This window comes from Prionailurus viverrinus, chromosome D2 (assembly GCF_022837055.1).
Source record: "Prionailurus viverrinus isolate Anna chromosome D2, UM_Priviv_1.0, whole genome shotgun sequence".
Lineage (NCBI taxonomy): Eukaryota > Metazoa > Chordata > Mammalia > Carnivora > Felidae > Prionailurus > Prionailurus viverrinus.
Genome location: NC_062571.1, coordinates 57,130,370 through 57,143,701, shown reverse-complemented (window position 1 = coordinate 57,143,701; position 13,332 = coordinate 57,130,370). Strand labels below are relative to the sequence as shown.

General features: G+C 41.0%; 1 protein-coding gene across 6 annotated transcripts in view; it reads left to right on the top strand.

Moving 5' to 3' along the window:
• MMS19 (MMS19 homolog, cytosolic iron-sulfur assembly component) overlaps positions 1–13,332 on the top strand; it is a 33,384-nt gene that overhangs the window by 2,924 nt on the left and 17,128 nt on the right. For 3 of the 6 annotated variants that reach the window (XM_047824890.1, XM_047824891.1, XM_047824889.1), the window contains exons 2-3: positions 11,057–11,105; positions 12,932–13,032. In XM_047824890.1, the coding sequence (XP_047680846.1) occupies positions 11,057–11,105; positions 12,932–13,032 (150 nt within the window). Of the gene's footprint in view, positions 1–11,056; positions 11,106–12,931; positions 13,033–13,332 lie in introns of those variants that run through there. The other 3 variants (XM_047824893.1, XM_047824892.1, XM_047824894.1) reach the window with 2 other exon arrangements.

The following is a 13,332-nucleotide window of genomic DNA, read 5'->3' as shown; positions in this document are numbered from 1 at the left end:
GCCCCCCAAGCATTTCCTGATTACTCCAGCCAGACATCATCTCACATTTCAAAATCTTTGTGGTATTTATTTCTCAGACACTCATTTATTAGCAGTTATTAGCAGACTTGTGTAGTAGCTGTTTCTGTATATATTTCCACGTCCTATCCTATACCTACCACCCAAGTGTCCTGGAGACTAGCATAACTAAGTATGCAGTAAAAAACTGTGTAAGTGAATGGAATGAGAGACGTTGAAGGAAGAATCTGTGGAATTTGAGGCCTAACTAGTTACAGTTGAAGGAGAGTGAGGACTCTATGGTGACCCCAAGCTTTTGAGCCTGAGGATGAACAAAGGAGAAGTCCTTTGTTCAAAAATGGAGGTTGGAAAGGAAGCTGATTTTGAAGTGTGTTATGGATATAAATTTTCTTCCTTTCAGTTATTTGGATTTTCTTTCTTTTCAGTCTTTTTGTATTGTATTTTCCCACTTTTGTGGGAGACCACTATTCCTGAAACCAAGAGATTGTTAAACAACAGTAAAACAGTTCTGAGAAATGTCTATGGCATCCTCAACTTGATTGAAACTGAGTCCTGATTGGGATTTTTCTCTCTACTGCTCCTTCACATCCTTCCCCCTTCCTCCATTGGTTGCTCCTCCAGATTCTCAAGAGGCTGCAACTCCATCAGACAGAGGTCTGATTGTACATTCTGTCAGTCTCATATAAATACTCCTTTGATGACTGCTCAGTGCTCCATATGAACTGGTGCCTTGCTGAGGGAAGTGTGGGTAGTTCGGAGGTGCTAGTAGGTCCATTTTTAGAGAGTAAGTCTTGGGCACATTGGAAAAACTTAAGCCTACTTAATGTAGGGAAAAGAACTTAACATTTGTTTTTCCTTAATGCCAGTGAGGCTACCTTTAGGAAAATTAGCCCCTTAGTAGCTTTTCTTTTATGCCAGGAGTCCGAGTGCATGATTAACGATACTTCCGGATTCAGGTAGTGTTCGTTTGGGAAAACTTAACAATGTTAAAACGTTAGTGATGGATGGTTCATAAACCCAGGAATTTTACTCCTTTCTTATGCTAACTCAGTCTCTGTTTATATCACTATGGCAACACTGAGCGTGTTACACTGTGATTGTTTTAAAGGTCTTTCTGCCCCAACAAGACTGTGGACTCCTTAAAAGCTCCCTGTCTATATTTCTGTCTCCAGCCCTAACCCCAGTACCTGATTTGTAATAGGTGCTTAATAAATATTGAATAAATAAAACAAGCACACATGACAATTTTGTTAAAGAATTATGGAGAAACATGAAAGGGAGTAATTTGAGCTGGATCTTGAAGGGTTGAATTTTGACAGGAAGGAGGCATTTCAAACCAAGGGAATATTTACAGGATTAAGGATATGGAAGAGCTTGATAAGTTGGGACATGTGAGTGAATGATAGGAGTCATGATTAAAGGTGAGGCTAGAGGGGCTTTGAGGGCTAAAGTGTGAAGGACATCAAGCCAAGGAGTCAGGTCTTAGGCAGTAAGGAGCAAAAGAGACTGGTGGGCAGGGAAGTAATTCTGCATTTTAGGGAGGTAATTCTAGATAGAGTGTGGATGGATTAAATGGCTTTTTTTAAGGGGCACCTGGGTTGCTCAGTCGGTTAAGTGTCCGACTCTAGTTTCGACTCAGGTCCTGATCTCTGGGTTCATGTGATCAAGCCCATGTCTGGCTCTGTGCTGACAGCACGGAGCCTGCTTGGGATTCTCTCTTTACCTTCCTCTGCTCCGCCCCTGCCCACCCCCCCCCCCCCCCCGGTCCCCTGCTAGCACTCTCTCTCTCAAAATAAATACGTAAACATTTTTGTAAGGCTTTTTATTTTTTTTTAAGTTTATTCATTCTGAGGGAGAGAGAGCGCACAAGTGGTAAGGGGCAGAGAGAGAAAGAGAGAGAATCCCAAGCAGGCTCCAGGCTGCCAGCTCAGAGCCCAATGTGGCACTTGAACCCATGAACCGGGAGATCATGACCTGAGCTGAAACCAGGAGTTGATACTTAACCGACTGAGCCACCCAGGTGCCCTTAGAAAAGGGCTTTTAAGAAAATTGAGGTAACCTCTTTAACCATTTTAAGTGTACAATTAATTGACTTTTAGTACATTCACAATGTTCTGCAATCATTGCCACTATCTAAAAATTCTAGGGGCGCCTGGTGGCGCAGTCGGTTAAGTGTCTGACTTCAGCTCAGGTCACGATCTCGCCGTCCGTGAGTTCGAGCCCCGCGTCGGGCTCTGGGCTGATGGCTCAGAGCCTGGAGCCTGTTTCCGATTCTGTGTCTCCCTCTCTCTCTGCCCCTCCCCCATTCATGCTCTGTCTCTCTCTGTCCCAAAAATAAACGTTAAAAAAAAAATTAAAAAAAATTCTAGAACATTTTCAGCACACCAAAAAGTGGAGGACTGTTTTGAAGGTTGTCTCTATATAGTCTGGTTAAAGGGATGGAAAGGAAGAGTCTTATTTAAAAGACATTTCTGAGGTAGACTCGACAAAACTAGAATAAAATGTTAGGTTTAGTTATGTTTGTGAAAACACCCTCAAAATACTGATTCTAGCTTTTTGCCACTGTACTCACCGTTTTCCTTACTCTTATTTCTTATTGTATAATAGCTATAAAGCTTATATAAGTAAATCTCTTCATTTTTTTCTAATTTTGTATTAGTTTTATACTTCACGTTTCTTTATGTTTGTGCTGCATTAATTCAAGATAAGATCCTTGTGAAAAGTATGAAGACCAAAGGGCTCTGCCAGGAGAGTTCACCCATAACTGGAATTCAAGGAATCACATGCCAATGGGTGTCTATTTGTAATTGTAAAACAGCCAGTTTCATAATGCTGTATACTCATGGTGAAGAAGTCTTTTTTTATTTATGAAATTTGAGGCAACCTATAGGAGAGGGAATTGACTGGTAAGGGGCATGAGGGAACTTTGTCCATTGCTGGAAATATTCCACATCTTGATTGGGATGTTGGTTACTCAAGGTATACTTTTGCTTAAACTCATCAAATTATACTGTTAATATCTGTACATTTTGCTGTATATAAATTAGACCCTTTTTTTAAATGAAAAAATTAGAGGCAACTGAATGGGGCTTATTAGGCAGGTCTCTGTCTTATAGCACTTCAGGTATTTCCAACGTTAGACCATAGCCCAGCATTCCCAGGGGACTTTGATTTTCTTGCTGAAGAAGAATGATGGTTCAGTGATGGTCTTTGCTAGTAACAGTAATCAGTCCTCTAGAGCTTCCTGTGCACAAATGCTCCCTCTGTGGCCACCACTGAAATTAGTGTTTAGATGGGGTTTTTAGCAGAGTTACCTGGTCTTTGACCAAGAGGTTCCAAAAAGGTACCCTTTTCCACCTTCCCAAACTGTGTAATACTCTTTTATAGTGTATAACCCAGAAATGAGTATCTCTGTTCACTTCAGTGTTGCCATTAAGGAATGAGGTACAGAGCCTAACTGTCAGTTCCTTGGTCTGTCCTGTTAGTCTGGCTGCTGTCCCTTCCCCCACCCTACAGCCTGGACATTTTTTCACTTGGCTGTTTCTCAGGAACAGGAGCAGCAGCTGGGCCTTCCACATCCTGGCACGAGTAGGGCTAAGAGTGCCTGATGTCTAAATTGGTGCCAGTCACGAGCTATGAATCCTGACTAGAGGGCTCCTTTTCTCAGGCATTTTGGACTTCTTACTCTAGGACCAGAGTGAGCCTTTATCTAGTTCTACTCACCCCTGTTGCTGAGACCACAAATTTAAGGGGAACTGGAAGTTTAGGAGTTTACTCAAGCTGCTTTTTCACTCTAGCTAAAGTCTAGTGTTGGTGAATGCTAACCTATTAGGTCTGACATTTAGAGGTAGGTGGGTTGGAGACCCAGAACAGGCTGCTGCAAGTAATTTCCTGATGGAGCTAGAACTCCTCTGTGGTAACCAAACCCTTAGGAAGATTGCTAAGATTTTACTCTCTGTTTCTTCCTTGAGAATATATCCTAAGAAGCTTCTGGTAGATCTGTGTGAATTACTATTGTGCTGTTAGAAATGTATTTTTAAAATAAGTAATATATTGACATGGTACAACATTTAAAAGGTACAAAAGGATACATGGAGAAAAACCTCCCTTCCCTCTCAAGATAGAATGTAGACAGTGAGGGGCACCTCGGTGGCTCAGTCGGTTAAGCATCCGACTTCGGCTCAGGTCATGATCTCACAGTTAGTGAGTTCGAGCCCCGCGTTGGGCTCTGTGCTGACAGCTCAGAGCCTGGAGCCTGCTTCACATTCTGTGTCTCCCTCTCTCTCCCTGCTCATGCTGTGTCTCTCTCTGTCTCAAAAATAAATAAGCATTAAAAAAAAATCTTTTTTAAATAAAAAAAAATATAGACAGTGACAAATGAATCTACTGTATTACTAGTATATGATGTGTCCTCACTAAAGGGAGGAGGGAGCTGATCTAAGTGATTTGGTAAAACAGTATTTTGTCTGGAGGCTAAAGACAGAATTGTCCAGGGGTGCCTGGGTGGCTCAGTTGGTTAAGTATCCAACTCTTGGTTTTGGTTCAGGTCATGATCTCATGGTTTGTGGGTTCAAGACCTGTGTCAGGCTCTGGGCTGACAGTGTGGAGCCTGCTTGGGATTCTTTATATCTGCCCCTCTCCTGCTCACGTTCTCTCTCAAAATAAATAAACTTAAAAAAAAAAAAAAAGACAAAACTGTACATAAACACACTTGGCTTTTATAAATCTGTTTCTCACAGAAGTTGACAATTTGGAAAGTAATTTATAGCTATACTAGGATTGAAAAAATAATAAATGGTAGATAATGGGAACCAGATTTCTCACTGTCAGAGAAACAAATTACAAACAACAAGGAGAGAGGCTAGAATGGACCCTGCGGTCCTGGATTATAGCTGGAGACTTTAACATGACCTTATATTTAGGTGTTTTTCTTTTTAAGTTCATTTATTTATTTTGAGAGAGACTGAGACAGCACAATGGGGGAGGGGCAGGGAGAAGGAGAGAGAGAGACTCCCAAGCAGGCTCCACACCATCAGCGCAGAGCCTGATGTGGGGCTCGAACTCATGAACCATGAAATCATGATCTGAGCCAAAACCAACAGTCAGAGGCTTAACTGACTAAGCCACCCAGGTGCCCCATGTTTAGTTTGATATATACAGGTAGAAAAATAATTAAAGATATACATGTACATATATGTATGGGTTAATACGTACATATGTGTTTCCCAGCTCTCCCTGGGACATATGTGTCTCCCAGCTAAGTGGGGCCTAGGAGCAGTGGTATCCCAATAGCAGCAAGCACAGCTATACCCAGATCTTGGTTTGTAATAGCATTCTCCAGTAAAAAGAATCAGGGTTTCTCGGAGAAAAGGCTGATTCTAGGGCTCGGATAGAGAAATTACAGGATGAGCCTATAGTATTTTGTAGTGCTAAAAAAGAAAGTACTTAAAAAATGAAACGATGTGGTGCCTGGCTGGCTCAGTTGGTAAAGCATATGACTTTTTTTTTTTAATTTATTTTTATTCCTTATTTATTTTTGAGAGAGAGACAGAGTGTATCAGGGGAGGAACAGAGAGAGAGAGAGGGAGACACAGAATCTGAAGCAGGCTCCATGCTCTGAGCTGTCAGCAGAGTCCGATGCGGGGCTCAAACTTATGAATCGCAAGTTCATGACCTGAGACAAAGTCGGACGCTCAACTGACTGAGCCACCCAGGCGCCCCCCACCCTTTTTTTTTAATGTTTATTTATTTTTAAACAACAGAGAGAGAGAGAATGTAGAGGAGGGGCAGAGGGAGAGGAAGACAGGATCTGAAGCAGGCTCTGTGCTGTCAGAACAGAGCCTGATGTGGGGCTCTAACTCACGAACCATGAGGTCATGACCTAAGCTGGCCTAAGTATCAAGAGTTGGATATTAACCAACTGAGCCACCCAGGCACCCCCAGGAGCATGTGACTCTTGATCTTGAGGTCATGAGTTCAAGCCCCACACTAGGTATAGAGATGACTTAAAACAGGGGCACCTGATGGCTTAGTCGGTGAAGTGTGAAACTCTTGATCTTGGAGTTGTGAGTTCATGCCCCACGCTGGGTATAGAGATTTCTTAAAATCGTTAAGGGGTGCCTGCATGGATCAGTCGGCTAAGCATCTGACTCTTGGTGTTGGCTCAGGTCATGATCTAACAGTTTGTGAGTTTGAGCCCCACATAAGGCTCTGCGCTGAAGGTGCAGAGCCTGGTTAGGATTCTCTCTCTCCTGCTCTCTCTGCCCCTCCCCTGCTTGTGCTCTCTCTCTCTCTCAGAAATAAATATATTAAATAAATAAATAAAATTTAAAAACTAATGAGCTGGCTGTGTTCTAATAAAACTTTATAAAAAATAAATAAATGGGGTGCCTAAGTGGCTCAGTCAGTTGGTTAAGTATCCCACTCTTGATCTCCCTTCAGGTCATGCCCTCACGATTGATAAGATAGAGCCCCACATCTGGCTCTATGCTGACAGCGCAGAGCCTGCTTGGGATTCTCCCTCTCTGCCCCTCTCCTGTTCATGCCCCCCCTCCCCCGGCTCAAAATAACTAAATGAACTTTAAAAAATAAATGGATGGGGGTGCCTGGGTGGCTCAGTCGGTTGGGCGTCCGACTTCAGCTCAGGTCATGATCTCGCGGTCCGTGAGTTCGAGCCCCGCATCGGGCTCCGTGCCGACAGCTCAGAGCCTGGAGCCTGTTTCGGATTCCGTGTCTCCCTCTCTCTCTGACCTTCCCCCATTCATGCTCTGTCTCTCTCTCTCTCAAAAATAAATAAATGTTAAAAAAAAAAAATGGATGGATGGATGGATGGATGGATGGATGGATGGATGGGACAAGTCAAAAAGACAAGTGCCAATCTAAAAAAGCTCCCTGCAGCCAAAGATAGAACAACTTGAATAGCAAAATAACCTAGTATTGGATTATAACCTGAAGTGTAAAATAAATGTACATGAGTCTATGCTGCTGTAAAATAAATGGCTGAATAAATAAAGGGGGAAGAAGAAATGAATCTTCCTTACAGAACAATTCCATATAATATAGGTAGGTCAACATATTCCTTTCTAGGAAGTGGAGGTTAATCTCTGCCTCCCCCTTGAATCTTCTAAAGAAGATAGTATGGGAAAGGAAAAATAGTACCTCTGTAGTTCACAGAACTGGCTGATACTACCTTCACCAAGTAATTTGAGCATCCAGCTTCGGCTCAGGTTGTGATCTCACAGTTCGTGACTTCAAGCCCCACGTCAAGCTCTGCACTGACAGCTTGGAGACTGGAAGCTGCTTTGGATTCTGTGTTTCCCTCTCTCTCTGTCCCTCCCCTGCTCGCTCTCTCTCTGTCTCCCTCAAAAATAAATAAACATTAAAAAATAATAATAATGAAATAAAATAAAATCACCAATAATAAATAAGTCATATTGATACCTTGTGCCCCTGGTATGATTGATATGATATGATGAGAAGGATACTTTGCCTCTGTGCTATTCTTCTCAAAACCCATGACCCCAGTCTAAACAATAGGAAAACATCAAACCCCAAATTGGGGGACATTCTATAAAGTACTTTAGGATATCGAGGTCCTTAAGGACAAGACTGAGAAACTTTCACAGACCAGAGGAGACCAAGGATTCATGATGGCTAATTGCAATGTGGTATCCTTAATTAGATCCTGAAACAGAAAAATGACATTAGTGGAAAAACTGGTAAAGTCTAAATACAGTCTAGAGTTTAATAGTAATACATTAATGCTAATCTCTAACTCTAAAATTATTTCACAGTAAAACATCTTTTTTTTTTTTTTTTAAGTCTACCTCTCAAACCCCTAGCCATCCAGTGTCCTTCCTTGGAGACAACCAATATTAGTTCCTTTTATCTTCTGGAGAAATAAATAAATGCAAATAGAAACAACCTTCCTTCCCCTTAAAAACAATGCTGTGCACTTAGTATTGTATATATTATTTTTGTACATTGTCTGGATTTTAGATCATGTCCCATTATCAGCGTGTGTGTGTGTATGTGTGTAGTATGCACTATTTTGTACTTTTACAAGGATATAGGATAAATTTTGAGAATATTCACTGAATTAAAACATATATACACTTGTAATTTTTATTAAACATATTGTCAAATTGCCTTCCATAAAGGGGTTGTACCAATTTATACTCCACTTGTAATGTGTAAGAGTGCCTATTTCTGCATACCATCACCAAACATAGGTGTGTTACAAAGTTATTTTTTATTTTTACCAATCTAGTATGTTAAAAACAAGACTTTCATAAAAACAAGACTTTCATATAGTTTAATTTGTATTTCTGTTGTGAATATGAGTATCTTCTGTAGAATGCCTGTTCATTCTTTTGGTTTTGCCCATGCTAAAAAAAATTTGTTTAATGTGCATTTATTTATTGTTGAGGGAGAGGGACAGAGCAGGAGTGGGGGAGGGGCAGAGAGAGAAGGAGACACAGAATCTGAAACAGGCTCCAGGCTCTGAGCTGTCAGCACAAAGCCTGACAAGGGGGTTCAACTCACAAACTGTGAGATAATGGCCTAAGGCAAAGTCGGATGCTTAATCGACTGAGCCACCCAGGTGCCCCAAGGTATTGCCCATTTTTAAATTGGTTGTTGATCTTTTCCTCATTGTTTTGTAGATGCTTTATGTGTTGGTTAAAAAAAAGCCCTATGTTGTAAGAATTACAAATATGTTTTTCTAGTTTGTCTTTTTAAAAAAAATTTTTTTAATGTTTATTTTTGAGAGAGAGACAGAGCATGAGTGGGGGAGGAGCAGAGGGAGAGGGAGACACAGAATCCAAAGTAGGCTCCAGGCTCTGAGCTGTCAGAACAGAGCCCAACGTGGGGCTTGAACCCATGAACCATGGGGCTCGAACCCATGAACCGTGAGATCGTGACCTGAGCTGAAGTCGGACACTTAACCGACTGAGCCACCCAGGCGCCCCTCTAGTTTGTCTTAATGATGTTTTTTGTTTGTTTTTGTCCTGCAGAAAATCCAATTTTTTAATGTAGCTGATTTTAACCAATCTTTTTTTCAAATGTTTATGTATTTTGAGAGAGCACAAGCATGGGAGTGGGAGGGGCAGAGAGAAGGAGAGAGAAGGAGAATCCCAAGCAAGCTCCACACTGTCATTGCAGACAGTGAATTCACAACCTGTGAGATCATGACCTAAGCCAAAATCAAGAGTCAGATGCTTAACCAACTGAGCTATCCACCCAGGTGCCCCTAACCAGTCTTTTTTTTTTTCAATGGCTTCTGATAATGTTAGTTTATACTTAGGAATTTTCTCATGTCTTTTTCTTTAATCCATTTGAAAAGTTTACTTTGATGAAAGATTCAAAGTCAAGACTTTTTTTCCCAAATATTTACCCAATCATTCCATCACTGTTTATTGAGTAGTCTAGTTTTCCCATTAATTGAAATTTTAAAAATCATCATCTCATATGCATTTGTATTTCTTTCTGGACTTTCTCTACTATTTCTGTACCATTGATTTCTTTGTTTAAAAGTATGAACTCATACTATGCTGGTTGTTTTTTTGTTTTTTTACTTTTATTCTAGAAATCTTCAAGTATATTCAAAAGTACACACTAAAAAAAGTATACACAAATGTATTATTGTGACTTTGAAACAATTTTTTTAAGTTTATTTTGAAAGCGAGAATGTGCAAGTTGCAGAGGAGCAGAGAGAGAATCCCAAGCAGGCTCCACACTTTTTAGTGTGGAGCCCAAATGGGGGGGGGGCAGGGAGCAGCTAGAAGCCAGATGTGGGGCTCAAACTCACAAACCATAAGATCATGACCTGAGTCAGACACTTAACCGACTGAGCCACCCTGGCACCCCATAACAATTTTTTTTTAATGTTTGTTTGTGGCATGTTAAAAATTTTTTTAATGTTTTATTTTTTTTGAGAGAGAGGACAAGTAGGGAGGCAGGAGGGTGGGTGGCAGAGAGAGGGAGACAGAATTTGAAGCAGGCTCCAGGCTCTGAGCTCTTAGCACAGAGCCCAACGTGAGGCTCATGAACCATGAGATCATGACCTGAGCTGAAGTCGGACACTTAATCGACTAAGCCATCCAGGCGCCCCTATAACAATTTTTTAATATCTGGAAGGTCTACCTTCCCTCCCTCCCCCATTGTTCTTTTTCAAAATTTGCCTAATTATGTGGGTGTTTTTTTTGCATTTTAACTTTAGAATAAGTTTATCTAGTTCCCCCCAAAATAAAAATTCTGGTATTTTCATAGAGATTGTTTAAAATTATAGATTAATTTGGGAGATCTGTTTTCTTGAGTCTTTCATGAATATGGCATGCCTATTTGTTCAAATTTTCTTTTGTGCTCCTCACTGGTGCTTTAAAGTTTTTCACTATTCAGTTCTTCACATTTTTTGTTAAGTTTATATCCAGGTATTTTTCCCTCCCCTTTTTTTTTCTATTATAAATAGGATCTTTTTTCCTTTTTGTATCATTTTACAGGGCATTTTGTGTATATATGTATATGTGAAGGTTCTTAATTTCATAATACTAATTTTGTACTCAGCTAATAAATTATTTTTTAATGTTTATTAATTTTTGAGAGAGAGAGGGAGCGCATGAGCCTGGGAGGGGCAGAGAGAGACGGAGACAAAGGATACAGAGGATCCAAAGTGGGCTCTGTGCTGATAGCAGAGAGCCCAACTTGGAGCTTGAATTCATGAACCCCGTGAGATCATGACCTGAGCTGAAGTTAGACACTTAACTGACTGAGACACCCAGGAGTCCTGTGAATTATTTTATTTGTAGTATTTCTTCAGTTATTTCTTCTGGATTTTCTAGGTATACAGTCATTATCTACAAACGATATGTTTATTTCCTTTTCAATTTCTATAATTGAAGCTGCATGTTTGAAGTGTTACAGTAATACCTCTTACGTAGAAGGGGCTCTAGGGTGCCCCTAGGGTAGGCAGGAAACATTGGTAATTAGATCCTTTCAATACTGGGACTGGGTTTATATTTTTTTCTTTTGTTTCCTCTAGATGTGAAATCTGGGAGCTATACAGTGTTACAAGTGGTGGAAGCCCTTGGGTAAGAGCCTGTGCGGTAGAGCTCCCTTCTCCCAGCCCTGCCTGTGCACTCTGAAAAGGTTATGTTGTACACTGCTGCTTTCCTGGACCTGACTGGTCCTGAACTTCTCCTACTGTAGCCCAGTACCCTCCTTTCCTCTCTGCCTCAGTCTAAGCCTGTGTTTCTCCTGAAACAAGTTTGATGCCACCTGACTTAAGTCCCTAAGGGAGGAAGGGTTGGAAGTTCCTGGATCAGCCCACAAGTTTGGAGTGAGATGGGTGGTTGAAGGCCATCAACTGTTATTTAATTAGAGCTGGGATTCCTCCTGTGCCTCTTAAAGACCTACCTGCCCCACGGGATTCTAGTCAGTGTGGATCTGACTCAGACCTGTCGTGGGCCCTGCCTGGGGATTTGCCAGGAAGCTGATCCTGCACCAGATCCTCACTATAGGAAAAGGTCTGAGGAAACAGTTGGAAGATCAGTGTTAAAACCAGATATCCAGGCACCAGAGGGAGTATGTGCTTGTTGTCTGTTGCCTGCTTTTCTCCTATTTCATACTTGGTAGACCATCTAAATTGACGTTTTATTTGCAAAGGTTAACTGTCTCAGTCAGCTTGTTTTCTGAAGCAGAAAACTAGAAAACTGGGAGGGTGGGGTGGAATGTAGGTCGCTATTATGTCTCTCTCCCACATGAGAGACCATTTGGCCTTTCTACTCATGTGTGGCCTTGGTCCATTTAAAAAAAAAAATGACTTTATTGAGATGTAATTCATATGTCACAAAGTTCATCACTTTTTGTGTATTCACAGATTTATACAACCCTCAATCAATTTTTGAACATTTTCATTACCTCAGGAACCTGATGCCCATTAGTATATGTTTTCAGTTTATCCCTGTTATGGCTTTCGATAGTGTTTCATTTTTTGCTGAAGAATAATCTGTTACATGAATATCTCACATTTTGTTTAACCATTCATCAGGTGGTAGATATCAGGGTTGTTTCCAAATTTGGGGTATTCTAAATAATGCTGATATGAACACTTGTGTGCCTTGGTCTAATTTTAAACACCAAGTTTTCCACTTCTCAACAGGTCCTTTCGACAAGATCCTATTCTATTCCTGTCAAGAATGATTTTATTTTTTCCCTTTACCCCTAGGTATAGACACCCTTATCCTTGAGATTTCAGTCAAATGTCCTAGTCATTTCTCCTTCAGAAATCTTCTACTTCCTACATTAACTTACTTAGATTTCTTCAAGTATGTTTAAATGTAATCTCTATAAGACCTATTCTGAAGATAAGTTACCTTATTGCCTCAGTCCAGGTTTTCCAATTCAGTAATCCTAAATAGTTAAAACATTTATTCTGACCATCTTACTTTGTAAACTTGCAGTTATAAAGATTCCCGCGCCCCCCCGCCCACCCCGGCCTAAGATCTTGGTTGCTCTCAGCATTTTTTTTCTTAGCAGTAATATATTTATTCTCCTGTTTGGGTAGAAGTTGCAGCTGCCCATGATCTGTTGAGCCCTGTGGGTAGCTGCTAAGCTCTGTTTCAGAGGAAGGTCACTATCATATAAGAATAAGCCAAATGCCCAATCAGCGCCTGGAGATGGATACTTCTGTTGGCAGTGGTGTCAGATGAGCCTCTAATGAATGCCAGATCAATCTGGGAATTGGCTGTTTAGATTCTGGCTTTACTGTTATCTGTAATGCTAAGTACCTACAGAACACCTTTCCTGGGCTGGATTCCATGCCCAGGGGGGTGAGTGTGACTAATTTCAAAATATTTATGCCTTCAAAAGTTTCAACAGGGTTATGTCAAGCTCTCTATATCCTACTTTCCCCCAGGTCATCTCTAGAGAATCCAGAACCCCGAACTCGGGCACGAGGAATCCAGCTTCTGTCACAGGTGCTACTCCAGTGTCACTCCTTGCTCCTGGAGAAGGAAGGTACTGGCATCACTAGTAGGAGTATCTTCCCAGATTGCTGAGCCAAGGCCTCCTCCCTTGTCTCTTCAAGCCAACTTTATAGGGAGGGAAGAAAAAAGGAAGGGCATAAGGAATCTGTGAACCACTAATTCAGTATCTTCATTCCTCACTGGTATATGTGGCAGAGAGATAAGTATTGAGGCTGAAGACACTGGGATTTCAAATGTAGCCTTAGACATTATTCATTTATTTATCTTAAAGTTTATTTATTACCGTTTATCTATTTTGAGAGAAAGAGAGAGCGTGAGCAGGGGAAGGGCA